The 27,946-nt window shown below is 37.6% G+C and overlaps 2 protein-coding genes across 4 annotated transcripts in view; one reads left to right on the top strand and one right to left on the bottom strand.

The window, feature by feature from the left end:
- The first annotated feature begins 906 nt into the window (after nucleotides 1-906).
- On the top strand, nucleotides 907-26,773 carry DBT (dihydrolipoamide branched chain transacylase E2). The gene is made up of 11 exons (XM_019747015.3): nucleotides 907-1,053; nucleotides 6,118-6,241; nucleotides 8,108-8,183; nucleotides 9,520-9,701; nucleotides 13,127-13,248; nucleotides 16,291-16,507; nucleotides 17,368-17,534; nucleotides 21,995-22,072; nucleotides 23,273-23,464; nucleotides 23,598-23,669; nucleotides 25,476-26,773. Exons 1-11 carry the CDS (start codon nucleotides 1,003-1,005, stop codon nucleotides 25,641-25,643), a joined length of 1,449 nt encoding a protein of 482 aa, XP_019602574.1. The 5' UTR covers nucleotides 907-1,002; the 3' UTR covers nucleotides 25,644-26,773.
- TRMT13 (tRNA methyltransferase 13) overlaps nucleotides 1,892-27,946 on the bottom strand; it is a 74,535-nt gene continuing 48,480 nt past the window's right edge. Inside the window, exons 16-18 of one of the 3 annotated variants that reach the window (XR_012491816.2) lie at nucleotides 7,314-7,485; nucleotides 6,061-6,263; nucleotides 1,892-2,613 (exon numbers count right to left, since the gene is read on the bottom strand). The gene's annotated coding sequence lies outside the window, so the exon portion shown is untranslated. The remainder of the gene's footprint in view (nucleotides 2,614-6,060; nucleotides 6,264-7,313; nucleotides 7,486-27,946) is intronic. The other 2 variants (XR_012491817.2, XR_012491818.2) reach the window with 2 other exon arrangements.

The following is a 27,946-nucleotide window of genomic DNA, read 5'->3' as shown; positions in this document are numbered from 1 at the left end:
CAAATATAGTAATAGTGCCTATAACATGTTTTGTTAGTGAAAAAGTTAAAAAATTAAAGTTTTGGCTATTTCAGATTTTCTTATAAAGGTTAATCATTTATATTTATTGCTTATAATAGTGTGTGTGTGTGTGTGTGTGTGTGTGTGTGTGTGAAATACACTGAAAGGCAAATAAGGCAAAAAAAAGTGTGAGTTTGGATAATATTAGTGAATTTGTGAAATATCTTTTGTTTCACAGCAAGTAATCTTCAATGTTAAGGAATTATTTTGTTGTCTTTGTTCCAGTTTTTTCTCTAATTCTTTAGATATCTGTGCAGGTTTTCATTCCAATGTAAGAGGCAAAAACAGACGAATATCCTCCTGGACAGTTCTAGAAATTGGTTTTCTAGTTATTTCAAGGAAGATTGACTATGAAAGCTCTGATCTTTTTACTGGCTCTAAATTTGACATTTCCCCAAGAGGCAAATAAATTAAGTTTATATGTCTGTGACAGCTGCATCTGACAACATTCTCTAAAAAGATAATGTTGATAACGTGTTTTAGACATTGGTCATCTTCTATGAAAAAAAATTGAAAAGTCAATTCTAGTAGTCAAGAACACTCAATGGGAGTAAGAAATGCCAGTCATTGGGAAGTATTTCAGTATAGACTTATGACTCAACGAATGGTACAGAGAACCTGGCTACAAAGTATAGAAATGTCCCGTTTTCTCTAATAAGGCGGTTACAATACAAGCTGAAGAAAGGATACGTTTTCCTACTCCTCCCTCAGGTCTTACTTCATACAAATTTGGGCTGCTCTGCTCCCCACTTCTTCCCCCTCCCGTTGCTCTGTTTCTTTCTAGCGGAGCCCCGCCCCGCTCCCTGATTGGCTGACCGGTGGGAGGCTCGCTCCTTGGCTCCCCATTGGCCGTTCAGGGGAGGCGCGTTTCCCTGCTCCCAATAGGTCGCAGGGCAGAGGCAACTCTTCCAACCGCAGAGCAGTTGTCATTTCCGGAATAAGATGGCCGCAGTGCGCGTGCTGAGGACCTGGAGCCAGAGTGCTGGGCGGCTGGTAAGCAGGTTTGCGCAGATCTGAGGTCAAGAAGGAGTGATTTGTCCGCAGTCATCCGGGAGAAATGTGTTACTTTGTCCTCCCAGTGCCACGCGTACAGGGCACGCGTGATGCAGAGGTGGCGGGATGTACGTAAAAGGAAGGGCAGAGAAGGTGGAGAGCTGACGGGTCTGGAGACCCACTCCCTCCCCTTACCGAGGCGCGGTTCTGTTATGACTCGGTTGTCCTCCCACTCCGTCTACAACCCCAGGCTCAGGCTAGCCTTTGCTCTCCTAGCACCATCTGGGTGCCGGGCAGTGTGGTAGGCACTGGGGATACAGAGATATATTCTTTTTTCAAAATTGATTGGGGTAACAATGGTTAGTAAAATTACATAGGTTTCAAGTGTACAATTCTGTATTACATCATGTGTATATCACATTGCTCAGCACTCAGAGTCAGTTCTTCCATCACCACATATTTGACCCCCTTTACCCTCTTCTTCCATTGAACAGCCACTTAGTGCCAGACATTGATAATACGACCCCTGCCCTCAAGGAATTTAAAATCTAGAGGAAGAGACACTCAAGCAAAGCATAACAAACACCACAGGTACTTGCCTCTGAGCAGAGAGGCTCGAGCTTCATTGTACCTGTCTTGTACGTCTGCACCAATATTTTTCCAACATTTTTCTCACCAGAGTTACAACCCACCACCATCCCCCCTGCAATTCCCCCCTTTCAGTCTTTTAGCACCAAAGAAGTCACATCCCGTAATCAGTGTTACCTGAGAGAGTCTTTCTCGGCGCAATGTCCAGGTTCTTGGCATCTCGAGCAAAGAATTGAACGAGACACAGAAATAAAGTGAAAGAGTAGTTTATTAAAAGAGATAACACACTTAAAAGGAAATAGGAACGACCCAAGCAGTAGAGAATGGCTCAAGGGCCCAAGGTGGCATTATTAGGAGAAAAAGTACACTCCAAAGAGTTTGGAGCGGGCCGAGCAAAAGAAGAGGCTCAAAAAACTCTGACTGGTGAGGACTTGGAGTTTGTATCCTTTTTTCTCCAGAATGAGAAAAATGGGCTGTTCCTTTGCAGGTGTGGAACCACTTGATTGACACCTGTGATTGACAAGAGGCTATTACCTCATCTTTTTAGACTGCGCAGGTGTGAGTGGCCGGTTTGATCTAGTTGTTCCTCATAGGGGTAGATAATTACAATGAAAAGGGGAAGTTTTGGACAAAGAGGGGAGGTCTTTTAGGCAGTTGAACACTATGGGTTATGCAGGAATGCAGAGACCCACTGCCTATCTCTAACTGCCTGCCTTGTTTTCCCCTTGAGAGACGTGACCCCTATAAAATCTCTGTGGGAAGTTGAGGGACAGGAGGTCTGTTTTTCTGTATCTGCTTCCTGCTGGGCAGGGTCGTAGGGCTGTCCCTACCTATTGGGGGATTCACGGAGCTGTCGCCCTATCTGATCTCAGATGAGAGGAAGGGGTCCTGAGATCCACCTCGAAGACCACATTGGCTTCTTTGGTTGGGACTGGCAGTCTTGCTGTGGTATCCTCTGTATCCGCAAGGCCCCTAAATGAGGAAAAATAGATTTTAATTAATAAATCTGTTAGCTCTATAGAGCCTATGGCCATTCAACCATTTAGGTGGCGTCAGTTGTCCCGGAGCTGGGCCCAGAATGGGTTGGAAAGAATATTATGCTTCAGTAACTACAATCAACAACTATATTGGCGGCAGGGGGCCCAGAATGGGTTGGAAAGAATATTATGCTTCAGTAACTACAATCAACAACTATATTGGCGGCAGGGGGGGGGGGGGGGGTGATGTTAAAACCTCTTTGGTTTCTGGGATGGCCAAGAGTTAAGTCCGGAATGGCTTGGGGGATGTTGGGAAGTCACAGACTTTTAAGTAGTTATCTGAGGCAGGGGTGAGAAACATTCTGAGATTCAGGCTAGGAGCAATCTTTAGGATTCAGAAACTGATTAGAAGAGTAATCAAAGCCAGGAGCTAAGGAGCTAAGCAAAGCATATTTAAAATTTCTATAGTGAAGGAGGCTTAAAACTTTTGTAGTGAGGGAGTTCTCCCATATCAATAGTGTTTCATCCTATTTGCATGGCGTTTTCTTCCTGGATCCCCTCTTCCCTAGATCTTCCTACAGTTGTCATTCCTGATCTTACAAAACCTTTCAAGAGCCTGCTATGCACCAGGTACTGTGCTAGGCACTGGGGGTGCACATGTGAATAAGACAGACACCATTCCTCTCAGAGATTATAGCCTTTATATTACAGCCTTGTGGTAGAGGACAGAGAGAGACAGAGGTAGACATTAAACAAGCAATTACAGCACAGCATTGTAAGTGCTATGATGGGACAAGTGCATACAGCTACAGGAACACATAGGAAGGGTCTTGGGGGTCAGGGAGGAGTTCCCAGAGGATACTGTACAACTTGAGATTTGTAAAAGATAATAAATAGGTAATCAGGAAAAGAAAGCTCTTCCCAGCAGCACCTTACTTGGCACTGACCTCCCTTCTTTTGAGAACTCTCCGTCCTTGGCTTCTGTGATACCAGCTTCCTGTTATTTTTCTTCCTACATCTTTGAACACTTCATCCCAGTCTCCTCCTCTTTCCCTGCCCAATTGGTAAATATTGGTGTTTCTAAGGGTTCTGACTTTGGCCCTCTGCACTTCTTACACTTTCTGGGTTACCTCGTCCACTTTTAATTTAGTTGCCATCCATTGCTGATGATTCCTAACGTTCCCCAGTCTTCCAGCCAGCTCCACTCCAGACCCATATAACTGACTCTCCTGGAAATCTCCAGTTGCAGGCATGTCTGTTAGGTGTGTTTCAGCTGCGAGTAATCAAATCCAAGCAATACGTAGGAAATTAAGTGTCTGTGCATACAAAGTATCCCAAAGTTGGATAGCAGCTGGCATAGATTAAGTGGCTCATCATTATCAGTGTTGTCATGTGGATTTTCCTCATGGTTACAAGAGGGCTGCTACAATTTATCTGCTAAGTTTTAAGCTATTTTAGTTAGGCTTTATGTTAATAGCCTGAATGTTAATGTTAATAAGAATAACATAGATATTACAAAGATTAGTTGCTTTAGAATGATCTCTTAAAGTAAAGCTAAATTGTATGATTTAAGATTATTCGTGTTTTGGGAACAGGATCGTCAGTTTTCCTTTCCCTTCAGAAGTCAGTAATAGCTTGGAAATTAAGGTGGAAAATCATGTAAAAATTTTAATTTATTATTTCTGTCAGTAAGCCAAATTTTTATATTATTTGCTAATAAGAAAAACCAAAATTCTTATTTATAAATATGTATTATATAACATGACTATAATTCATAATATGTATTATAACTTAAATTTTAAGGGCTCATCATCACTAAAGTATAAACTACATGTGATGTAGTTAATTAGGTATTAATAACATTGAAATGTTAACTTTCAAAATGAAATATTCTACCTTTCAGACACTTAGGTTTTTTTGTTTGTTTTTTATTAGTTTCAGGTGCACAAAACAATGCACTAGCCAGACATTTCACACCCCACAAAGTGACAACTCCCCTCCCCCAATCTACTGCCCCCCGACATCGTACATATCTATTACAATTCCATCAACTCTATTCCCTATGATGAACTCCATATCCTGTGACTATATATATACATATTAAATTATAGTTGACATACAATATTATTCAGCTTCAGGTGTACAGTGCAGTGGTCAGGCACCTACACCATCTGTGAACTGGTCTCCCTAATAAGACAAGTGCCCATCTGACACCCTACAAAATCTTTACAACATTATTGATTATGTTTCGCAAACTGTCTTTTGTATCAATGTGGCAATATTGTAGTTACCAATTTGTGCTTTCTAATCCCCTCCCCTTCACCCTCATCTCCACCCCCTCCCATCTAGCAACCCTCAGTTTTTTCTCTATATCGCTGAGACTGTTTCTGTTTAGTTTGCTCATTTATTGAGTTCTTTAGATTCCACATATACACTTAGGTTTTGATATATCAAGGTGAATACATTCATGCCTACTTATTTCTATAACATACCTTTAATTATACTAAGATGTTATATAAAATAGTTAAATCTAAAGAGTCATCTGTAAATTATGATAAGAAAAACTTTGCTACTGTTAAGCTAAAGGCAAAGTGAGAGGCAACAAGCATTTATTTGAAATCCAAGAAGAACTGCAATTCTGGGAAGCTCTGATTCAGGCAGAAACCCAAATAGTGGTCCTATTAGAGGTGAAGACCAGGGGTATTTATGAGAAAGGGAAGGGGAATAATTACATGAATAGAAGGAAGGAATTTCTATAGGTGCAGATAAGCAAATTTAGTGATACTACTTCTAAAAAATGTCTTTAATTTTTAGTCAGGTAGTCATTTCTGCTTTCTTGTTATCTTTGCAAACAGTTGTTTGGAAAACAATGCTGCTGTATGCCAAAGGTTATTTTGCCCACTTTTAACATTCCAAAGGTTTGAGGAGTCAGACAGGTGTACAAGCAGTTCCTCTGGAATGGCAGCCCTGACTCCATTTTAAATTGGCTCTGTTTGTATTATTTTTTTATGGTATAATACAGCACATCTTTCAGTGTCTTTAGATACTAACAGTCACTTTTGAATTCTTTAGTAGTTTTATTTCAGGAAGTTATTAATGACTCAAGTGCACCTACAAGCCAATGTATTTATACAGAATACATTGCTAAAAATGCCTTTACTTTTTCATAAGGAATTTTAGGCAAAGATCATAATACATATAAACAAATCTGACTCTAAGTGTATAATTTTACTAAACAAAAACAAGAAAATGTTCTCTGTGTCCTATGGCTGGAAGTCCTTTGATTTCTTGAAGAGAAATACTTAAGAAAACCAATCTTCATAAACTTGATTGTCACTGACGCCAAGTATTATGATTTGGGCCTACCTAATTTCATATTGTTTGTATTATGATAATCATTGTTCTACTTTTAGAATAGACTTGAAATTCAATATATACTTACAGAAAGAAGCCATTAAGATCACTTTTAAAAGCATTTACTTTTTTGTTTCATCTCCAGATTTGTGTCCGCTACTTTCAAACATATAGTAATATTCATATTTTGAAGCCAAAATATGTGTGTTTCTTTGGTTATCCTTCATTCAAATATAGTCATCCACATCAGTTGATGAAAACAACTGCTGGTAAGTATGATATGAAAATAACCTATATAAAATAGTGTTTTGTATCTTAGTACTTTTTTTCTAATTAACTAGAGACTTATCAAAATAAAATAGTTGACCTTTTTTTTTCCTAGCCTGGCCCTCCTTGCTCTTGCCACATGTATCCATTTCTCCACCCCACTCCCCATTCACACACTTTTCCTTTAATACTTGTGTCTTCATAATGTTGGGAATGGGTTGTCTTGGGCCATCTGTTCTCTATCAACTGACTCATCTAAGTGCAATAGTCGGCACTGATACCACTTTCTCAGTCAAGGTAAATTGTTGACTTAATAGTCTATGAACTTGCATTCACTGTATTATTGTTTGATGAACGAGGCACTTAATCTGTCCTCTCAGGATGGCATGATAAAACTAGCCTGAGCTCCTAAGTAGAAAGTTCTCTGGCTTTTACCATTTAATTACTTTGCCTCAACTTTGAGGCTTGTGTTAGATTTGGCAAGGACACTAAAACTTTTTTTTCTGATGTTAGATTTAGAACCCTGACAAAGAACCCTAGAATTTTGTTATATCATTAACATTTTGACAGATAGTTGGCACCTTAGTCTGTGCTAGCAATGAAAAATTGGGGGATTCCAGACAGCTCTAACCCCTGAGATCAAGCAGTCCTCCCATGCCTGTTATATGTCATCTTCTACAATATCCTAAGATACACATATCTTTGCCATTGTTTTTTTTAAGATTTTGATTTTAAAAAGTTGATCTTTTCTCTTCTCAGAGAAAATAGAGGTCATTCAAGCTCCCATGTCTAAACAGTTATGAGCTTTGGGTTCTTGGTTTACCAATAACTAGCTGTGTAATTTTAAATAACTTCCTTAATTTCTCTCTGTGTCATCATCTGGAAAATGGGAGTATAATCATAGTATCTAAACCATTGTATTGTTACGAATATAAATTAATTCAACACAAGTATTTACTAGTCACCTGCTATGTGCCAAGACACTGTTGTAGGTGCTTGGGATACATTCTCTTCCTATATTCCCTAACTTCGTAAATAGTTAGAAACCTGAAGCCATCCTGATTCCTGTCTTACCTGAAATTGATTACGACGACCTATTAATTTTACATCTTGTATGTTTCTTCTCCTTTTAAGATAGCTTTGAAAATATGTAAATATATTAAGTTTCATACTTCCGTTTCTTAACCTGCAGTAGCTCTTAATTGCTTTGTCTTCTACTCCTTCACCAACTCCATCTATCACATTCCTGCCAGAAAGAATTTTTTCAAAAATTATAGATCTGGAATTGCAGATGGGACTCCCTATTAGTTAATTACTGCTGAATAACAACCCTCCCCACAATTTAGTGGCTTAAAGCAACTATGAGTTATTATTTCTCAGGATTCTGGGGGTTGGCCGGGCTCATGAATGTGACTGATCTTTAGCCACTAAGAATGAGAATAGTTGTATGAAGTCAAAAGAGGTTTCAAAGCAGCCCCTTACTGGTTAGTCCAGTTTCATAACACAAAACAAGTAGATCCAGTGGCATCTCCCTTAGTACAATATCATGTTCTATATTCTGTTCATTACTGTTGTTTCAAAATCTCATTGGCCAAATGGGTCTTCTACACCGTTGTAAAAGAGCATTATTTTGGAAGTTGGAAAACGTAAGCTCTGTCGCTGTGTCAGTGGGTCTGTCATTGATTAATTTGTTTAAATCTTTGATGATTATTAATGATGGTTATGCTTTTTAAAATTATGAAATGCTTTTTTAGCTATGAAATGGAATAATTTCTGCCTCTGCTTGAGAATATTTTCTATTTTACATGTAAAAGCATCTCTTAGCAATATGTTACATATTTAATGATCATTTCTCCTTGTCTTTGCAGCTCTACAAGGACAGATTGTTCAATTCAAACTCTCAGACATTGGAGAAGGGATTAGAGAAGTAACTGTTAAAGAATGGTAAGTTATTCTGAAAATAAAATGTAAGTAAATGTTAAAACAACTAGAGTAAAAATAAGTAAGAATCTATTTAAATTGAGAAACTTCTTTCTATATGTTTTTTTTAATGCAATAAAACTAGTTTGTGTTGCCAATATGGTGGTGATACAATTCATACTTCACGGCATTTTATTTGATGTGATTTATGAAGGATTGTTTTTCCCTCTTTTTAAAAACTCCTTTCACTGCCCAACCCTGATTTCACTAAAAGAAGAGAAACTAACCTCTAAAAGATGACTTTTGTAAGTGTTCTTGTTGCTTTTATGGAGGAGAATTCCAGAAGGCCTTACTCCACCATTCTAGAAGTAAAAGCCCGTATGTGTACTTTTAAACCTAGTTTCCATGTCATGGGTGATGTTTAATTATGGACTGAGAACTGGTTAAGACAGGAAGACAAGGAATAAGAATGACTGAGCAATTATCTTAATGAAGAATCGATGGTGATAAATTATAAATGTGCTAGATGCATCAAGAATGGTATTAGTACTGGGGCAGCCGGGTGGCTCAGGTGGGTAGAGCCGAGCTCTGAACAACAGGGCTGCCAGTTCAATTCCCGCATGGGATGGTGGGCTGCGCCCCCAGCAGCTAATGATTGAAAACGGTAACTGGACTTGGAGCTGAGCTGCGCCCTCTACAACTAGACTGAAGGACAATGACTTGGAGCTGATGGGCCCTGGAGAAACACACTTCCCCAATGTTCCCTAATAAAAAAATTAAAAAAAAAAAAGAATGGTATTAGTACCAAAATGACATGCTTTAGGTTTGGTCCCATTCCTCCTGTTCTGTTTGCTATGCTGAGACTATCTAGGGGAAGCTTGTAAAGCATACCTAAATGATTATGGTAAGTGATAATGGGGATAGAGGGATTGATATACAAGGACAAGGACAGGCTAAAATCTAGAAAAAAGACTGAGCAAACTCAAGCAAAATTCATGAAATTATAACGGATGTGTATTGGAAATATCAAATTTTTAAGTTAATTCTAGAAACAATAGGCATCCCTTAAAGTTTGATAAAGGCTAATAAGACAGTAAAAGGAAAAAACACATTTAAAATACATTTTTAGAACTTCTTCTAAGGAATGGGTGGGACAGAAAAACCTGAAAGTTTAATTAAATTTTTAGATGCTAGATCTATGAATGGGTATTAAAATTTTAGTATTTCTTGGAGATACATCAAAGAAATTCTGGACATTATAGTCTTTTCTGGAACATTCTTCAGTATACCATCTGGGACTAAATACTGGGCTTCATGGATACTGGTCTAATTCAGTGTGGCATTTGTCTTTTTCTTTTAGGTTTGTAAAAGAAGGAGATACAGTGTCTCAGTTTGACAGCATCTGTGAAGTTCAAAGTGATAAAGCTTCTGTTACTATCACCAGTCGTTATGATGGTGTAATTAAAAAACTGTATTATAATCTAGACGATATTGCCTATGTGGGGAAGCCATTAGTAGACATAGAAACAGAAGCTTTAAAAGGTACTGTAAATGTATTTATCTATTTTGCCAATTGATTACTGCTGTCCTTTTGTCATTGGGTACCAACTAAATGTGATGCTTACTTTTAATAACTTACAGGATTTGACTTGGGAGTTTAGAAGCTGAATAGAAAAGGTCCTTTGTGGTGCAGGATTATATTTTGACCAGTTACCATGTTAAAAACATGGACAGTAATAATTATATGGAGTCCCAGTTTCTGGAAACCTTAGAGTTCAAAGAAGCAACGGGCTGTCTCAGGAATTAAAGATTCAGGCCTTGAACGCTTGTCACTAATAACAAAAGTTGTAATAAGCAAATATTAAATTGAACATAATGGGATTGCTCTGTTTGCCACTGATACAAAAACAAAAAAGCACTCTCATCAGTGGTGCTTCTGAAAGCCAAACTTCTTGAAGAGAAGTAGAAGAGAAAAGAAGGAAAATAAAAATGAAAAGTTGAGACTAACATTCAGAAGAAGCAGCAACCTTGGCTTACAAGCAATACCTGTCCTGACAAAGGGGAATTACTTCATTATGAGAAAGTTATAGAGGAAAACTAAAATTGTGGGCTGTTCCAGTGGTGGCACACAGCTGGTTCTATACCCCAGAAGGTCTTTACAACCTCGTTGTGATACACCAACATTATGTCATCTAGGAAACAGCTTTGATGTTGGGCGCTGGCAGAGCATAAGTTCTGTGATCCAGCCCTAAGCCAGCAATCTATCCATAAGTACTGAGATAAAGACATTTCAGTAGTGTCATTTAGAAGTTTAGAAGGTGTCTGAATTAAGAGTCAGGTGGCTGGTTGACTCTTAGTCTTTATACAATGATATAATTACTGTTATAATCACACTTTGAAATTTGTAAAATGTTTCGCACTTATGATTTGACTTATTCTTATGCATGTGTATTCGAGTTTAACAGATTAGTTAGAAAGGTTGGGTGATTTGCCCAATGGCAGCAACAGAGCCAAGTTTAGAACTCAAATGTCCTGAGTCTTTATCCACTAAGACAAGCTGCCTCCAAAAGCTTGGAAGATCGCTTATTGCAGCCTTCCTATTATTTCTTTAATTTATTTTATTATAAAAGGATATTGCATTGTAGAAAGTTATAACATATAGAAAAACAAAACTAAGAAAATGAAAACATTCCTCCTACTCATAAATCACCACTCTAAACACATTAGTGTATATCATTCCAGACATTTTTTTTTAACAAAATTATGTCTTGCACTATAGGAGTTGTATTCCAGCTTATTTGACCAGAAAGAAAATTTGCTAGGGCTGGGAACTAATGGAAACAGAACAGACAGAGTCAGCCGTAGGATTGAATTCCAGCTCTTCACAGTTTATTAGGTGTATGACCTTGGGCCAATCCCTTCATCTTTCAAGCCTCACTTTTGTTTTTAATCTATAAAGTGGGCGTAATAACACCTATCTTATAAAGTTGGAGTGAAGACTAAGATATTGCATATGTAGTGCAGTATTTGACATATAATAGGTGCTTGTGGGGGAGAAAAAATAATTTTCCCTCTATCCTCTGAGTTCTTAACTGAGACCCCTGTAATAAAAGACAGATTAACGAGAAAAAGAGAAGTTCATTAATACGTGTAGTTGGTGTAAATCGGAGACACCGAGGAAAAAAATGAGTGACTCAGAGAGGTGGCCTGGAATTTGGGCTTAAATATCATTTTAATAGGGATAGGGGAGGAGGGAATGTAGGCCTCTTAGGGGAGAGTAAATGATTTTTAGGTCAGATAACGAATGGGCCTTTAAAAAAATAGATGGGAGCTATGATTGTTTGTGACAAAGTTTGTCTAGTCTTCTCCCCTAAGAATCAATTTTCCCTGGTAGCTGAAGCTTCTAGTAGGAAGAAGATTTATGACTCTCCTCATCTGCCCTTCTAGAAAATCTGTCTTAGGGCAGATGAGGAGAGTTCAGCGGAAACAACTCCCTGTGTTAGCTGTTTTAGAGGTGCCTGCAAATAATCAGTATACAAAGTGGCATATTTTGGGGTGGCATGTCCTGAACTACAGTCATATTTTCGGGTGGCGTATTCTGCTACCCTTCATGTTCGATACAAGTTTTCTTCCCTTCTTCTCCCTTAGGTGAACTTTGAGAGCTCCACTGGGCCAATTCATAGACTAGTGAGGAGGGATGAATAGATTGTCTTTCTGTAATTGCAGCAGTGAAACAATTTTACTTGCTTAGAATTGAATGTCAAAGCAAACTCAGTTGCCTGCTGATTTTCAAAGGTTTGGTCTCCAATTCACTAAATCCCACAGAGATTCTGCCAAGCAGCATTGGTTTCCTAGCATCAGATTTTGAGAATTAAATGCTCTCAAAAACTTTTGTTGTTATTGTTGCAAAAATACATGCTAATAGCCCTAGATAGTGTTCTTATATCAGTACTTTAGTTAGAGAATAGATCAACCAAATTAGCATGAACCATGAAAATAAAATCATTACAGTATTCTTTAAGTCACATTCAAAGCAGACAGAAGTTTTAGATGCTGTATTATCTTATGTCTTAGTATAGAATTAATCCCTGGTCATTCACAGAATGTAAAGGGATTTACGAGACTACAAGAGTAAGAAAAGATTTATTGAAAGTCAATGAGAGAGCGAATTCTGGCAAAGGGAAGTTTTGCCATGGCAGAGCCCGATAGGGACAGCTGCACTGATGAGAAGGAGTGCTGGGGTTTTATATTTTTCCATGCAGGATGTAGGGTGCTTGTCAGCTTGCATGGGGGCTGCTGTTACAATTGTTTTCTCCTGCGAACTGTCCTGTTCCCATTTATGATGGATATCAGCTTGCAGGGGGTTGCTGTTGCGATTGGATATCAGCTTGCAGGGGGTTGCTGTTGCGATTGGAACTGTTCTGTTCCCACCCATGATGGGTGTAAGGTGCTTGTCAGCTTGCAGGTGCAGTGCTGGCCAGGGGAGTTAGAACCAAGTGGTTATAATGTTTAAGCTCATTCCTGTTAGTCCACAAGCTTGCTCCTGTTAACTCTTTACTTGTCTCATCATCTTAGGAAAACGTTTGTCACAGATTTTGCATGATTCATTCATGTAATTTATCTCACATTTGATTCTTATTTCATGCTAATGAGAAATTTATTAGGAAAGTGATTAAAATACATGTTTTAAAAGTTATGAAAAAACTCTCATTTTTTAACTTGTAGCTAGCTACACGATTTTAACAGAAATGAAGTAAACACCAGTTAATAGTCATTAAAAAATACCAGATACCAGTATCCCCCCGCCACACACACATTCTACCCATTTGTTTTTCCATTCTGAAATAGCCCAAAATTATGCTTCTTGACTATAAATTGAATTTATTTGTATATTATATGCCACTAACTTTTTTTATAAAAAGAAAAAACACTCTCAACTAAAGAGTAAAAATTTGCCTTGTTACCAGATTCAGAAGAAGACGTTGTTGAAACTCCTGCTGTGTCGCATGACGAACACACTCACCAGGAGATAAAGGGCCAGAAGACACTGGCAACTCCGGCAGTGCGCCGCCTGGCAATGGAAAACAATGTACGTTTTCTTAACATTTAAGTGGGAGATCACTTAGAAAGTATGTATTTGTGTCTGTGAAATATTAGCCAACTATTCCATGATGAGATGGCTTAAATTGGGGTTAAATAAAACATCAAAATGCCTGTTACTGAAATGTGATAGTTGCATAAAAGTACTCGTGAGAAATGAGAAGAAAATTGTGAATTTATTACTTATATTAATTGAGGAGTGTGATTTTATTCTTTCTTAGAGCCTAATAACAGTCAGAGCTACCATTAATGAGCACTTGTATACTAATGTCTTAGATCAGTTGACCTAGAAACACAGATAGAGATTGGGTATGATTGACTGATTCATTAAGCAATTGAGTGATTGATTGAAAGAGTGAACACCTTTACTGGGAGTGAGCTTAGGGAAAGGAAAAGAAGGGAGAAGGGCTGGGCCAGGCCAGGATGTGGTCTCTAGGATGTGACCTGATCCCAGGGAGGTGGGGATAATCCTAGAATAGTATTGCCTTGAAGCAAGGAGTCTGTCTTTTGCATTCCCTTATCAGCCTGTCCTTGGTGTTTAACCTCTAGGGAAGGTGGCTCCCAGGTGATAAGTATTTTTATAGTATTTCCTTTAATCGTCACAACTCTGAGATAAGGGGGAGAGGTCATGTAACTGGTCCAAGGTCACACAGCTAACACTGGTGGAGCCAGAATTCTGAAGTGAATCTCTGTGATCTCTGTGACTCGAAAGCCAGAACTCTTCATCACTGTGTACTACCTCAACAAGTATTGCCTTCATTATTTGAGCACGTATGAGCTAGACATTGTACAGACATTACCCCTAATCCTCACAGTAACCTTGCAAGGTGGTTTGGATTATCGCCCATTTTGCAGGTGAGAAAGGGCAGCAAAGTTAAGTTGCCTACAACCAAGTAAGTAGCAGAACCGGGGATTTGAACACAAATATGACTGGTTCTAAAGCCTGAGTTCTCCCCACTGTGGAGGCTTTTTGTTTGTCTGGTTTTGAGAGAAGTAATTAAGTTACAGTGGGAAAAGAACACAAGTTTACATTTGGAAATATGTATTAAGAGTCATTAAAATGTTCATCTCCCTTCAGCTAGTTATCCTACCATTGGGAACTTATCCCAAGGAAATAATTTAGGATACATTCTTCCAGTGTTTTATAGCCAAAATTTAGAAGGTACGTGTGTTCAAAATCAGGGAAATGCTTTGTTCAAAATCAGGGAAATGCTTAGGTAAATTATGTTATAAACCCTTAATGACAATTTATTAACCATTAAATGTGTTCAAATATGAAGACTATTTAGAATAGAAAATAGAAATAATAATAATAAGGAACATGAGATTTTAAGGGCATCAGATGAGATAATGACCTCATATATTGCTTTGGAAGCTATAAAGCATTTTACCAATGTTTTTTCTTAATTATATAGAAGAACTAGCTGTAGAAAAACATGATTTGGCTTTCCTATATCACTTCCTAAGGAAGTGTATAATAACTAGAGTATTTGTATAATTACTAGAAATAAAATTGTGGATGGGTTCTTATACATCACCTTTTCTTTTTTTGCAGTTTGCATATTTATGAATTGTTTGTTTAAAATTAAAAAGCAATGGCATTTACAGTTGTAACTACCTAAAAATTATTTGTTTAAATTATCAGAGTTCATTTGTTAAGAACTGAATGTTTGAAATATAAAGTCCTTTATTATTTTGAGGTCATCCTTAAAGAAGCACTAATACAAATGAAGCAGGACTTAGTCCTGAGAAATTAACTAATTCACAGTATGTATGAGGATATCCAAGCTGTGTGTGTTATTTAAATACAATTAAATTTAGTGAGAATATTTCATCTCTGTAATCAAACGTAGAAAGCGATTAAATAAAGCCAGATTATATGTTTCGAAAAAGTATCATGAATGTCTAGTGGAAATTGGAATTATATCATCTATGTTTATTCTGTAGAAAGCAATAATAAAACTTAAGTATTTGACCCTTAACTTGGGCTAAGGAACTCAACATTCCAAATATGCCTCAAGAAAATTAAATTCAGTGTTTTGTACTGATGTTTCTAAAACAATCATCAGAAAAAAACTAATTTGAGAGAGCTTTTGTATGATGATTATTTTACTATTACATGTTTACTGATAGCCAAGGTCAGAAACATTGGTCTACATTTGTTGTAGTGTTTAACTCTTCTTTAAACTCAGTTCTCCTTCCGTTGTCTCCAAAAATAGAAAAAAGTCAAATAAGAATTATGCAAGAAATTTTTAAAATAGTTGATAATTTAAATCTGTGAGTTTCCATAAATAGCTATGGATTATATACTGCATTGTTACCACATGGGCAAAAGAACAGTATGTACAAAAGTAACATGATGACTTATGAAGGGAAGCTATAATTTATAGCATTCTATTAAGATAATGAAAATGGTATTATTTCTTTATACTAACTTACCGGGCAGAGATCTTTTTTTTTTTTTTTTTTTTTAAGATTTTTTTGGGGAAGGGGAACAGGACTGTTTTTTTTTTCCCAAGTCAAGTTGTTGTCCTTTCAATCTTAGTTGTGGAGGATGCCGTCCAGCTTCAAGTTGTTGTCCTTTCAGTCTTAGTTGTAGAGGGCACAGCTCAGCTCCAGGTCCGGTTGCCGTTGCTAGATGCAGGGGTCGCAGCCCACCATCCCTTGCGGGAGTCGAACCGGCAACTTTGTGGTTGAGAGGACGCGCGCTCCAACCAACTGAGCCATCCGGGAGCTCAGCGGCAGCTCAAGCTCAAGGTGCCGTGTTCAATCTTAGTTGCACGGGGCGCTGCCCACCATCCCTTGCAGGACTTGAGGAATTGAACTGGCAACCTTGTGGTTGAGAGCCCACTGGCCCTTGTGGGAATCGAACCGGGAGCCTTCGGAGTTAGGAGCATGGAGCTCTGATCGCTTAAGCCACCAGGACGGCCCCTGGGCAGAGATGTTTTTAACCCTCAGTTCATTAAATTCTATTTAGAGGACTTAATGATGGATGTATTTATTTTTAGCATTAAAATGTGTAATTTTTTAGATTAAGCTGAGTGAAGTTGTTGGCTCAGGAAAAGATGGCAGAATACTTAAAGAAGACATTCTCAACTATTTGGAAAAACAGACAGGAGCTATATTACCTCCTTCGCCAAAAGCTGAAATTATGCCACCTCCACCCAAACCAAAAGACAGGACTATTCCTACAGCAATATCAAAACCTCTGGTATTCACAGGCAAAGACAGAACAGAACCCATAAAAGGTAATACGGACAGCACTGTAAGGTAATAGTATAATTTATTTGGGGGGAAGCTGCCTCAATAGGTCCATGTATATAAAATGGTGTGTTAATTCCTACTGAAAAGTTCAAATTCAGCATATAATTTCTTTTTAATGATGAAATAACAATTTTTCCAGGAAAAGTCTCAATTTATACTGTTAATTTCTGAAGAGTCATATGTTAACAGGTTTCTTGGAATATAAACTTGTATACGAATAATTGTTCTGTTTTGAAGACTCACTCAGGACATTTTAAATATTATTTTTAGTTAGCTTTCAAAATAACTATTTCTGATTTGTTATTTATAAACTCGTAGGATGATAACTTCCAAAAGAGTGATTTTGCAGGAAAGCCACTAGGTAAATGCATAGCTTGCATCCTTTTAAATTTTTTGTACACCACAGCTTTGAAAGCAGTTACCTGTTACATTATTATACTTGATACTAGGTGTTGTGCTGCAATCAGTGCTTCAGAATTGAAATTAGTGGCTTTTAAGTTATGTAATGAAGATGGTAGCTCCAAAAGGAACAATGTAATTGAGAGTAAAGAGCAGTAGAGAGCCTTCTATTTTAGTAAAAAAAAAAAAAAAAAGGATTTAAGAATTTTAATCAATTATATACATATTTAAGTCTTTTGCCACGACAGTTGGATATGTCCGAATGAATATATCTGAAATTTTTATACATAAAATAATGTTATTTATATACAAAACAGCTCAAATTGTTATTATTAAATGCGTAAAATAGTCGAAATATCAACTTTTTGTTTTTTGTGGATTTCTGACACATTTTGAAAAAAACCTTAAAATCAGTTAACGCAGTGAAAGAGTTAATGTTTTCCAGGCTTTCAGAAAGCGATGGTCAAGACCATGTCTGCAGCCCTGAAGATACCTCACTTTGGGTATTGCGATGACGTTGACCTTACTGAACTGGTTAAGCTACGAGAAGAATTAAAACCCATTGCTTCCGCTCGTGGAATTAAACTCTCCTTTATGCCCTTCTTCTTAAAGGTGAGATTTCATTGATTTCATACAAGGGTTGAGCAGGACATTTAAATTTTGTTTTGCAAATATGCAATATGTTAACTGTGGGTTTGAATAAAAATATTACTTCTTACCATATCACATAGAAGAATGTACAAGCACATGCTTTCTTTGTTTCATAGGAATTTATAAAATTGAAATTTGCTAGTCATAGTTTCATCTACTTACCTCTTTGAGCTAGGTGAGGATTGTCCTATCAGTTAGATAAAGCCTTTAATTCTGAAAGGATCACTCGAGCAAAGCCCTGATGTGAACAAATGTGAGAGTTGGTATTGATTTTGCGTGTCACTGACATGTATTTACTTTCATTTATTTAACAAACTTACATTGAGGTTTCTGGGAATCATTTCTAGTACTAGGCCTTGGGACCAGTATAAAATGGAATAAGACCAAACCATCCCTTGACCTTGAGCAGCTCACAGTTCAGTTCACACTAACCGCCACTTATGCAGCTGCTACCATGTGCCTGACCCCGTACCAAACATGCTATATAAGTGATTTCTTTGAATTCTCAGAATAACCCTGACATGTAAACATTGCTATTCCCACTTTCCATTTAAGGAAATTGTGGCCCAGAAAGTTGAGAAACTTGCCAAGGATTTATAGCTAACAAATGGAGAAACTAAGTTTTAGGTTCTGGTCCATTTTACTCAAAAATAACAATACTGTTGCCTCTAACTCCAGTGTGACTTCCAACCAGCCCTTTCTCTACATTGCACCAAGACTGATCTTCGATAAATCAAATTATTTTATTATTTCCCTGATTCTTTTCAATGGTTCCTTTTCATTGCCTCCAGGATATTTTCTTAACTCCTTAGAGTGGCATACAAATATTGCTATGACTCTGCGGCCTCCCTCTCTGGTCCTGACTCTCTCAGTCACTCCCTCTGCTGTAGTCAGATTAAGTAAGATATGCATATGAGCAGTTGCTGGAATATGCAACTCACCTGAAGTGTTCCCTCCTCCCTTGATCAAATACGTGCACATCTTAAGTACCAAAGTTTGTTCAGGTGTAGCTCCCTCCAGAATGTTTCTGTGGCTGTCACAGTTTGAGTTAAACACCCTTTTGTTTCCCGTTGGAATTTATCTCAGTGTATTGCAAGTGTTTACTCAGTTGTCTCTTCACTGGACGCTGAGCCTCTTTAGGCAGAACTGTTCTTTATCTCCATCTTTTCAGCAACTACGCTAACAAGCAAGTGGATGCTCTATAAACAGATGTGATAGATGTCAATAAATTACAGATCTGGACTATATTACAGCTATAGAGTCATCTGTAGAGGCACGGCAATTGAAACACGTGGATGAGATCACCCAAATTGTATGTGAATGAGAAGAAAAGAAGGCTAAGGGTTTTACATCACTGTTTAAGGGGTAGGTAGAAGTTGAGTTGGCAAAGACAATGGAAGAGGGTAAGTGGTGTCAGTGGTCTGATGAGAGGAAAACCAGGAAAAAGCCACTTAGAAGCCAGGTGTACCTATTGCTTCTGAACAAACCACCCCTGAAGTTAATGGTTTGAAACAGGCATTTATTATTTCTTATGAGTCTGCAGGTGAGCAGGACCAGTCTGCTAATCTTGGCAGAGGTCAGTCATATGTCTCCAGACAGCTAGTAGGTCGAGTAGTGGCTAGCTGGTGTAGGACGGCCTCGACAAGAATGACTCATTTCTCTTCCGTATGTCTCTCTTATCTTCCTAGTAGACTAGCCTATATATAGTCCTGTAATACTGGAAGGGGTGAAGAGAGGGAGCACAATTTAAGCGTTTTTTCCAGCTCTGCTGCATTGAGTTTACTCATTGACCAAAGCAAGTCACATGACTAAGCTCAGAATTGGCTTGCAAGAGCATTACTACCAAAGAGTGTGTATACAGAGAGGTGTGACAGATTGGGGCCATCGATTCAGCCTGTAACACCCAAGAGAGAAGAAAAAAGCTTTAAGAGGGGAGAAGATAGCAGTCATATGCATCACAGGTTAAACAGAGTAAGGGATGGGAATAGGCTATTGAGTTAGTAATTAAGAGGTCCAGAGTGCCTCAGCCAGAACTGATTGAATGAAGTATTGTTGGGGTAAAAGCTTGCTTGCAGTTATTTGGGGAATGAACAATGTGGGGGAGGAAAAAATAATTTTCCTCCTATTTTTCTAAGTTCTTCTGCCTGAATTAATAATCAAATAACATGAGACAGCTTAACAGGAGAAAATGACCAAATTTATTACATATGTACATACAAGGGCTCCATAAGAATATGAGACCCAAAAATGGTAGTTAAGGTTTATATGCCATCTTTAGCTAAGGAAAGGTGGTGAGAGTAGTGGTTTGGACTTCAAAGGGCAGAAGGCAATTCACATGGAGATAGGAAAGCAAATGTTTGGTAAATAAATGTTTCCTGGGCCATCTGTAACAAACACAGAGAGAACTTTGAACATGGGCCTTGCTAGGTTCTTTCTGTCTATCACATACTAGTTCATATTAAACTATAGTTATATATGATACTAGCTCCCTTCCTGGAGGAGGTCCTCTGAATTTTAAGCAGTTAGGGGAAAGGTCAAAGGTTTTGAATCTTGTTTCTTAAAAATAACCATCTTAAAATAATCAGTATCCCAAAAAGGCACATTCTGGTTTGGCAAACTCTGCTTCGCTCAATAGAAATTGAGTTAGAAGAGGCTCTAAAAAAATCTGGTAAAAGGCAGACAGGGCATAGGTACAGAGGGTAAAGTGGTTGTTTGGGGGAGACTGAGGAAAGGTTCCACCTGCTCCCTGCCCTCCTGCACACCCTTACAGAAAAATTAAGCAGCTCTGTAGTCTGAGGGAAAGAGCCGGAGAATGGAAAGTTAACAATATCTGAGTAGGAAGGACTGTTGGAGTAAGGCTCTCACACTGGGGAAGAACAAGATGAAGACCCCAGTGGAGAACTTGACCTTGAAGAGTGAGAAAGGAAGGCGCACCTCTATGTTTTAGACTGGATTCCTCTTACTGCAGGGGTGTCCAAACTGCGGCCCGCTATCCATTTTTACTGGCCCGCAGCAAATTCCAAAAATATATTTAGTTTACTTAAATAAACCAGGTGAGGCAATATGTACTTCACCTCGAGTGAGTGGCCTGGCTACTTGTGTATTTTACCGAATATGGCCCTTGGTGAAAAACGTTGAAAAAGTTTGGACACCCCTGTCTTACTTCCTTCTGGTGACAAGTCTGTTTAGGAGCAAGGATAGACCAGCTCTATAATATACTGAATTTGTTTTATTGTTGTTTTTCTTCAGCATTCCAGTCTGAATGAAATACCTGATCTTTATTTTGAAAATAAAACTTAGTATGCTTTATTTGTTTTAAAATAACTTTTTTCTGCCTATGTAAGTTTCAGAATATTTGGAAAATATTACAAAGTGTTGTACCAGGGAGAAAATGACCTCTAATCCTTGGACATACACCTTGGTTTGTGTTTTACAAAATTTGGATTATACTCAAAATACTGTTTTTATGTGTAACACTTTAACCTTATAGATTTTTATGTAAAGATTAAAGTTATAGTTACCAAAATCAAATGCTTGAAAATACTTTCCTTAACTCTCTAGTTCAAGGATACGATTTTTTTTTCTGTCAAACCACTGAGCCACCGACAAAAATAACATTTAACACACAATGCATATAAAGAAGTGTTAATTGGACTAGTTGAGGGTACAGGAAGAGGGAATTCTTTTTAAGGACAATCTTAAGCATTTTTAGTTTCCTATTTTTAAAATTTAATACAAGGCATGATAACCAAATGCAATATGTGAACCTTATGATTAGCTCCCAGATGGACAGAGAAGCAGCTATAAAGAACATTTTAGGGACAGTTAGGGAAATCTGAATATAGACAGAAGAGGAATGGTATTAAGAAGAGAAAAAAGGGAGAGAGAATAAGGGAGAAGAAGGCAGAGCGGAAAGACATAAAAGTGAACTTCCTCCAGGCGGGGGCCTTTAAAGTACATGTGCGCCAGCTCTGCCCTTCACTTGACCAAGGACACCGAGGGGAACACTAGCCTCTAATGGTCGGTGCCCTTGGAAATCCTTATCACTTGTTCTTTTTACACAGGGAAACAGCTTACTGCCTTTTTGAAATACAGGTTTGCTTGTCCTGGAAATCTTCAGATTCTGCATGTAAGGAAATCACTTAGAATTTAGGCATTTTCTCTGGTACTTTGGTCAGTCTGGATAGTTATTTTGAAAATCTTGATGCTTACAAACTACCTGACTACTTTATCTTTTATTCTTAAATGGTTAGGGGACATAGGTCCACACTGCTTGAAAGTAATACACCTAGGTATGCGTAGATTTGAAATTAAACTCTGCGTAAACAAGAGTTCTTCCTTTACACCTTTTCTTATTGCTTTGAATCCCTTACCTTTCTAAGTTAAAAGTGGTAAAGTTGCATTTTCTTTCTGTTAAACAGGCTGCTTCCTTGGGATTACTACAATTTCCTATCCTTAATGCTTCTGTGGATGAAAACTGCCAGAATATAACATATAAGGTTGGCTATGTGTTGTGAAAATGTTCTTCTTATAAATAGAAGATGAGTGCAAATGTGTTTGTCAGAGAAGCTTCTATTGTACCTCACATAGTGATCCTTTTTAGACAAAATTAAAGGCTTGGGATAAAATATTAAACTGAAGTGTAATTTGTTATTGTAATTGGTTTTACTAGTTAATAATTATACTGTTCAGGTATGCAGATTTTCATTTTCAAGCCCTGTAGGTTTTCTGCTTAAAATAATGGAAATATATGACTGTGAGGCAATGGATTGTGTTACCCATCCTGTATATCCTTCCCTGAAAAAGAAAAACCCTCAAAATGGATTTCCTGCAATTTTTAAAACAACAATTTAAATGAGAAAAGTAATGGAAGTTAGAATTCTGTTTGAGTGAACTCTTCTGTTTGGAGTGAAAGTTTAAGACTGAGAACTCTTTTGGGGATGCCAATCGTTACTTATATTACTCACTAGAAATACACAAGCAGAAGTGAGCTTAGATATTCTGAGATCTAAACCTTCCTGTGTGTTTACTACAATTTCCTGATTAAGTATATGCCAGTTGCAAAAAATTCGGACAAAATGATGTTTACTTTCTATTCAATGACCCTAAGATAATTCACTTTTTATGTTGAGATATGCATCCTTCCAGTATTTTTTATTTTTTATAAACCTTAAAAATATATATGGAATTATACATAGTTTTTTTTAACATTGTAAAAAATTTTCTTTTAACTTTTTTCTTTTTCATTTAATATATTTTGGACATCATCACATGTCAATAAGTACAGCTTTGTTATCTTGTTTAACCAGTGACCTATTATAAACATTTTGATTATTTGCAGTTTCTCAAATTTACAATCTGAAGTCAACATCCCTGTGTATGTATCTCTACATTCGTCTGTATTTATCTCCTTAACACAGATTTTTTATAAATGTTGGTATGGATTGTTAAATATTCTCCACAAAGTCTATGCCAGCTTACATTTCCAGTAACAGTGTTTGGAAATAGCCTGTTGTCCTATATTCTTACCAACAAAAAATGATCTTTTTCAAAAAATCTTTCTGAAATCCTTTAAAAATCTTTTAAGTCATCACCAGTCTGGTGAAATAATTTTTGGTAGTTTTTTCAAGACAGTGAAGGTTGATCCTTTCTTTCCTGTTAGTTTATGAAAAGGCCTACTGTATAATTTTTTTTTTCAGGCTTCTCATAACATTGGGATAGCAATGGATACCGAGCAGGGGTTGATTGTCCCTAATGTGAAAAATGTTCAGCTCTGTTCTGTGTTTGACATTGCCATTGAATTGAACCGCCTCCAGAAACTGGGCTCCACGGGTCAGCTTAGCACCACTGATCTTACGGGAGGAACATTTACTCTTTCCAACATTGGATCAGTGAGTAATAGTAATGTTCAGACTTATAAACCATTTCTTAAGGTTTCTGATCATATGCTCAATTAAAAACATAAAATTTAATTTGCCATTTGTTCTTCAAAAGCTTAATTTTCTACTCTTCTTTTTTTTCTAGATTGGTGGTACCTATGCCAAACCAGTGATATTGCCACCTGAAGTAGCAATTGGGGCTCTTGGATCAATTAAGGTCTGTTTATTAAATATTTGAAAAATAATTTAAACAAATTGGGAGAGTAAACACAAAGAAGAATAACCATTTCTGAGGTTTTCCCCTCACTTTGTAGGTTTAGTGCAGTGTTTGGCTCAGTAAGCCTGTTATTTCTTCCCAAGCACCAGGCCTACAATTCTGGTGGTTGCCTCTGTGTATAGTAAATGGTGTAATAGTAATCTGGGTTGTTTCTGTGTCCATTGTGGGTTATGCCCAGCATACTTTCTTTATGGAGAATCACAAATATAGCTAATCTGTATCAAAATATCTTCGTTTCAGAATATCAGAGACTAATAGTAAGCCAATCCAAATTATGTATAACAAAGTGAAACACTGTTTAGTTTTTTTCCCCCTCAAATTTAACTCTGTTCAAGAACCATTGGGAGTGCTACTTTATAATGTAGATTTCTTGGCTTTGGGGACAGAGCCCCAGAGCTTACATTTTAAAACAAAACCTACGTCATTTCAACATAGGTGATCTGTTGCCATGTTTTAGGAGAAACTAACTTAGAAAAAGGGTTGCAATGATTGTTAACCCTGGCTACATATTAGAATTATCTGGGTTTCTTGGAAAAAATGTCCAAACTCACCCCATACCAACTGAATCAGAATTTGGGGGAAAGGGGCTTGGACATCCCTATTAACTCAGGGTTGAAAGCCACCAGAGTTAAAACAGTAATGTTCTGGATACCATTTCCATCTCATCACAGCTCTTGCTGGCTGACGGCCAGCTCCAGGGAATGCTGTTGTTCACAGTCTTAGCTGTAGAGGGCACAGCTCACTGGCCCATGTGGGAATCCAACCGGCAACCTCAGCATTAGGAGCACAGCTCACCAACCACCTGAGCCACCAGGCTGGCCCATGGATATCATTTCAATACGACCATTACTAAATGTCATTGTCACTATATTAACCTTGATTTTGGTCTTCATATTTTCAAAAGACTATTTCATTTTTTTAGTAATTCATATTTAATATATATATTTTTAAATAGCCTGCAATTCATAGAAATAAAAAAAAAATAGGTCTGTTCCCAAAAACAGCTTGAAAATGTGGTTCTTAGCAGTGTGCCCCTTCACTGTGCCCCATATGTGACACCTCCCACCACGCACCATGCCGCCCCACTGCGGACGCCCTGCTTGCTCGCTGCTCCTCCAGCACTGCCGTCACACTTCCCCTCTGTCTCTTTAGTGGAGTATCCACATGGCTTGTTTCCTCACTAACTTCCGTGAGGAAGCCTTTTTGGTGGCGCTTTCCCATTCCACTGCCTCAAAATATATGCCACCTCTCCTCCACTTCCATCCCCTGCCTACGTTCCATCCCCTTTCCAAACTGCTGTATTGTTCCCTTTGCACTTTTCACGATCTGACGCACTCTATGTTTTACGTATTTCCCTGAATTGTCGGTCTCACCCCGTTAAAATGTTAACTCCAAGAGGGCAAGGATTATTTGTTCTGTTCACTGCTTTATCCCCAGAGTCTAGAAGACTACCTGGTACATAGCAGATGTTCAGTCAACATTTGTGAAATAATGGAAATCGGAGTTGAAATTTCCTGTACATATGGAAATTGTACAGGGAACAGGAAACACCTTGGAGAAACTGAAAGCTTGAGGCACATAGTCAAAAATAAACAAAGTAGGAGTTGGCATTTTCAAGTCCTTTGGGAGGGCCATTTCTTTTCTATTATAAGGAGGGGTTTTGCCTGATCTTTCAGCACTGCTGTTGCTGGAGCTTGCACTTCGAACAAGTGAAGTTTGACTCTTTGTTCTATTCCTTATTCCTAGGCTCTTCCCCGATTTAACCAGAAAGGAGAAGTATATAAGGCACAGATAATGAATGTGAGCTGGTCAGCTGATCACAGAGTTATTGATGGTGCTACAATGTCACGCTTCTCGAATTTATGGAAATCCTACTTAGAAAACCCAGCGCTTATGTTACTAGATCTGAAATGAAGATTGATGACATCCTTGAACTTTTTGAGCCCAAAGAAAGTGTAGAGCCTAGCTATGCCAGCACATGTTCTTCGTTGCAATTTATAGTATAAATGATTTGTATTGTATTATTAAAGTTCTAAGGCACAATATGTATCACTATTCTGTCACACTTTTTACTGAAAATGAATAATGGTGTACTAGTTTTCTTGGGGCTGTCACATTTTATAGGTCATAGCTTTACTTCTTAATACGGTGCTGAGGTCTTTGTGTTAACATATTGAAACTGGCAAGAACTACAAAATTAACATTAATATAAGACAAGTAATCATATACAGCATTTGCCCTATTTTTTTCTTATTATTTTGAACTGACTCTTAATGAAAGTTTTCAATTATGCTTAGTTGAGAAAAGGAATTTACAAAAATATTTTCCATTTCCCTACAATAATGCTAATTGCTGTATAATTATAATAAGTGCAATTATAGTTAGCATTTAAGATATCCAGGAGTATGTTACTCTATATGGATCACCTGTAAATGTCTTATTTATATAAATTAATATCTTTTAAAAGGGAAGATTATAAGCGGCTACTAAAAATGCCAAATTATAGTTTGATACCCAGTAAAGAGGGAGGAGAGAGAGAGAGGAGAGACGGGTAATTATGGACATTAAAATAAAAGAACAATTTATATAGACATGAAGCTATCATGATCATTTTGTTAGAGGCCCACTTTAATCAGAAATAGCATCACAATGAATATGATCCACCATTTTGATTTGCATTCAGAAATTCAATTGTTAAAAATATTATTTAACTGAAAATTGCATGTTTAAGTGAAATTATGATTCAAAATTTTTTTTAGTATCTACTTGATTGTTTTCATGATGGAAATGATTAAATTAGAAAATAATGGATCAAATGAATGTTTTTTTTAAATTCAGATAATAATGGAGAGTTGCAAAGAAAATAAAATCATCCAGAATCCTACCACTATTAACATTTTGATCAATATGTCTGTATACATAGCTAGTCTTTTTATAAAAATGAGATCATACTATACCGTTTTATAATTTGGGTTTTTTTAATGTAACATTATATTATGGGTAACTTTAGATGTTAATAAACAATTCTACATTATAAATTTAAATGGCTGCATAGTACTCCTCTGTTGTTTGTAGTATCCATTTAAATATTAAACACCTACTGTATACCAAACATGGTGCTAAGCACCGTCTGGGCACACACTGCCCACTCACCCTACGGACCCTGCCTTCATTAGGCTTACAGTCTAGTGGAGGAGACATATTATCATAAAAACAAAAATATAATTACACCTAAGTAGGCAAAAACAGGGTGCTATGGGAGCGTCTAATAGAGATCACTGAGCCTGACTGGGAGGATCAGGAAATGGATGTACCATAATTTAAACAATTCATTTCCAGATATTAAACAAAGAATGACATGATGTAAACATTTCCCCCTCACTTAAAGAATATAAAAATTAGGAGAACAGGAGTCCTGAAACTGGTATGTAATATATCATTGGTTCAAGATACTCTACAGTCCCCAAGAACTCGAGCTGTCTGTTCTATCCCAACCCCTGGCCATTGCCATCCTATCTCTAGACTCAGTCACTGAGAATTCAACAAAGGACTTGCTTCCGGCTGTGTGTAGGGCCTTCAGGGTAGGATGAGTCCCTGGGAGACCAAGGGGCCAGGGGCACAATCCCTAGTGCTGATCCACAGGGCTCTGCACATCACACGGTGGGCAGTGTGTGGAACAAGGCTTCTGCTGTCTTCCTAAAGGTTGAAATGAAAGGGGAGAAGCCAGCAAATTCAAGTCCTGCACTAACCAATATGTCTGGAGGTTGGTTGCACTAACCAATATGTACATGGAGGAGAAGCCAAGGTTATCGCTGGAAGTGGCCCGCAAGAAAACCAAGGTTCCATTCATAAAGTACAGCATTCTTACTTTAAAAAGCAAACAACTGGGAAGGAATTTGGAAGGACAGAAGCCAGAACTGGTGTTAATGTCCATGTACCTATGTTAAAACATCTCAAGAAGTGTTTATGTAGGAAGGAAGTGACAGTTTCTTTGTCCAGGAAGCTCACAGGCCTGTTGGGGCATTTCCCATGGCTTTCTAGTCAAAGCGTATCCCGTAGATCACACGATGGACTTCCATACTGACTTCTAAGTCAACTGTGGTCTGAGAAAAAGATACCAGCCCTCCCCTGTAATAACTACAAACCTGTCCTTGACATCTTCCAAGGATGTTTAACATTCACCCTATAATTGATTAATTTGTTCATTCTGCACATAT

Source organism: Rhinolophus sinicus, chromosome 7, assembly GCF_057876585.1.
Source record: "Rhinolophus sinicus isolate RSI-liver-muscle chromosome 7, RSI-T2T, whole genome shotgun sequence".
NCBI lineage: Eukaryota > Metazoa > Chordata > Mammalia > Chiroptera > Rhinolophidae > Rhinolophus > Rhinolophus sinicus.
This window is presented reverse-complemented; position numbering and strand designations above follow the sequence as displayed.

Excerpts from the sequence above, each read along its gene's own strand:
- DBT (XM_019747015.3), top strand. The coding sequence starts at position 1,003 with ATGGCCGCAGTGCGCGTGCTGAGGACCTGGAGCCAGAGTGCTGGGCGG. Across the intron at positions 6,242-8,107 it reads GTTGATGAAAACAACTGCTG|CTCTACAAGGACAGATTGTT; the intron begins GTAAGTATGATA and ends TTGTCTTTGCAG. Across the intron at positions 17,535-21,994 it reads TTATGCCCTTCTTCTTAAAG|GCTGCTTCCTTGGGATTACT; the intron begins GTGAGATTTCAT and ends TCTGTTAAACAG.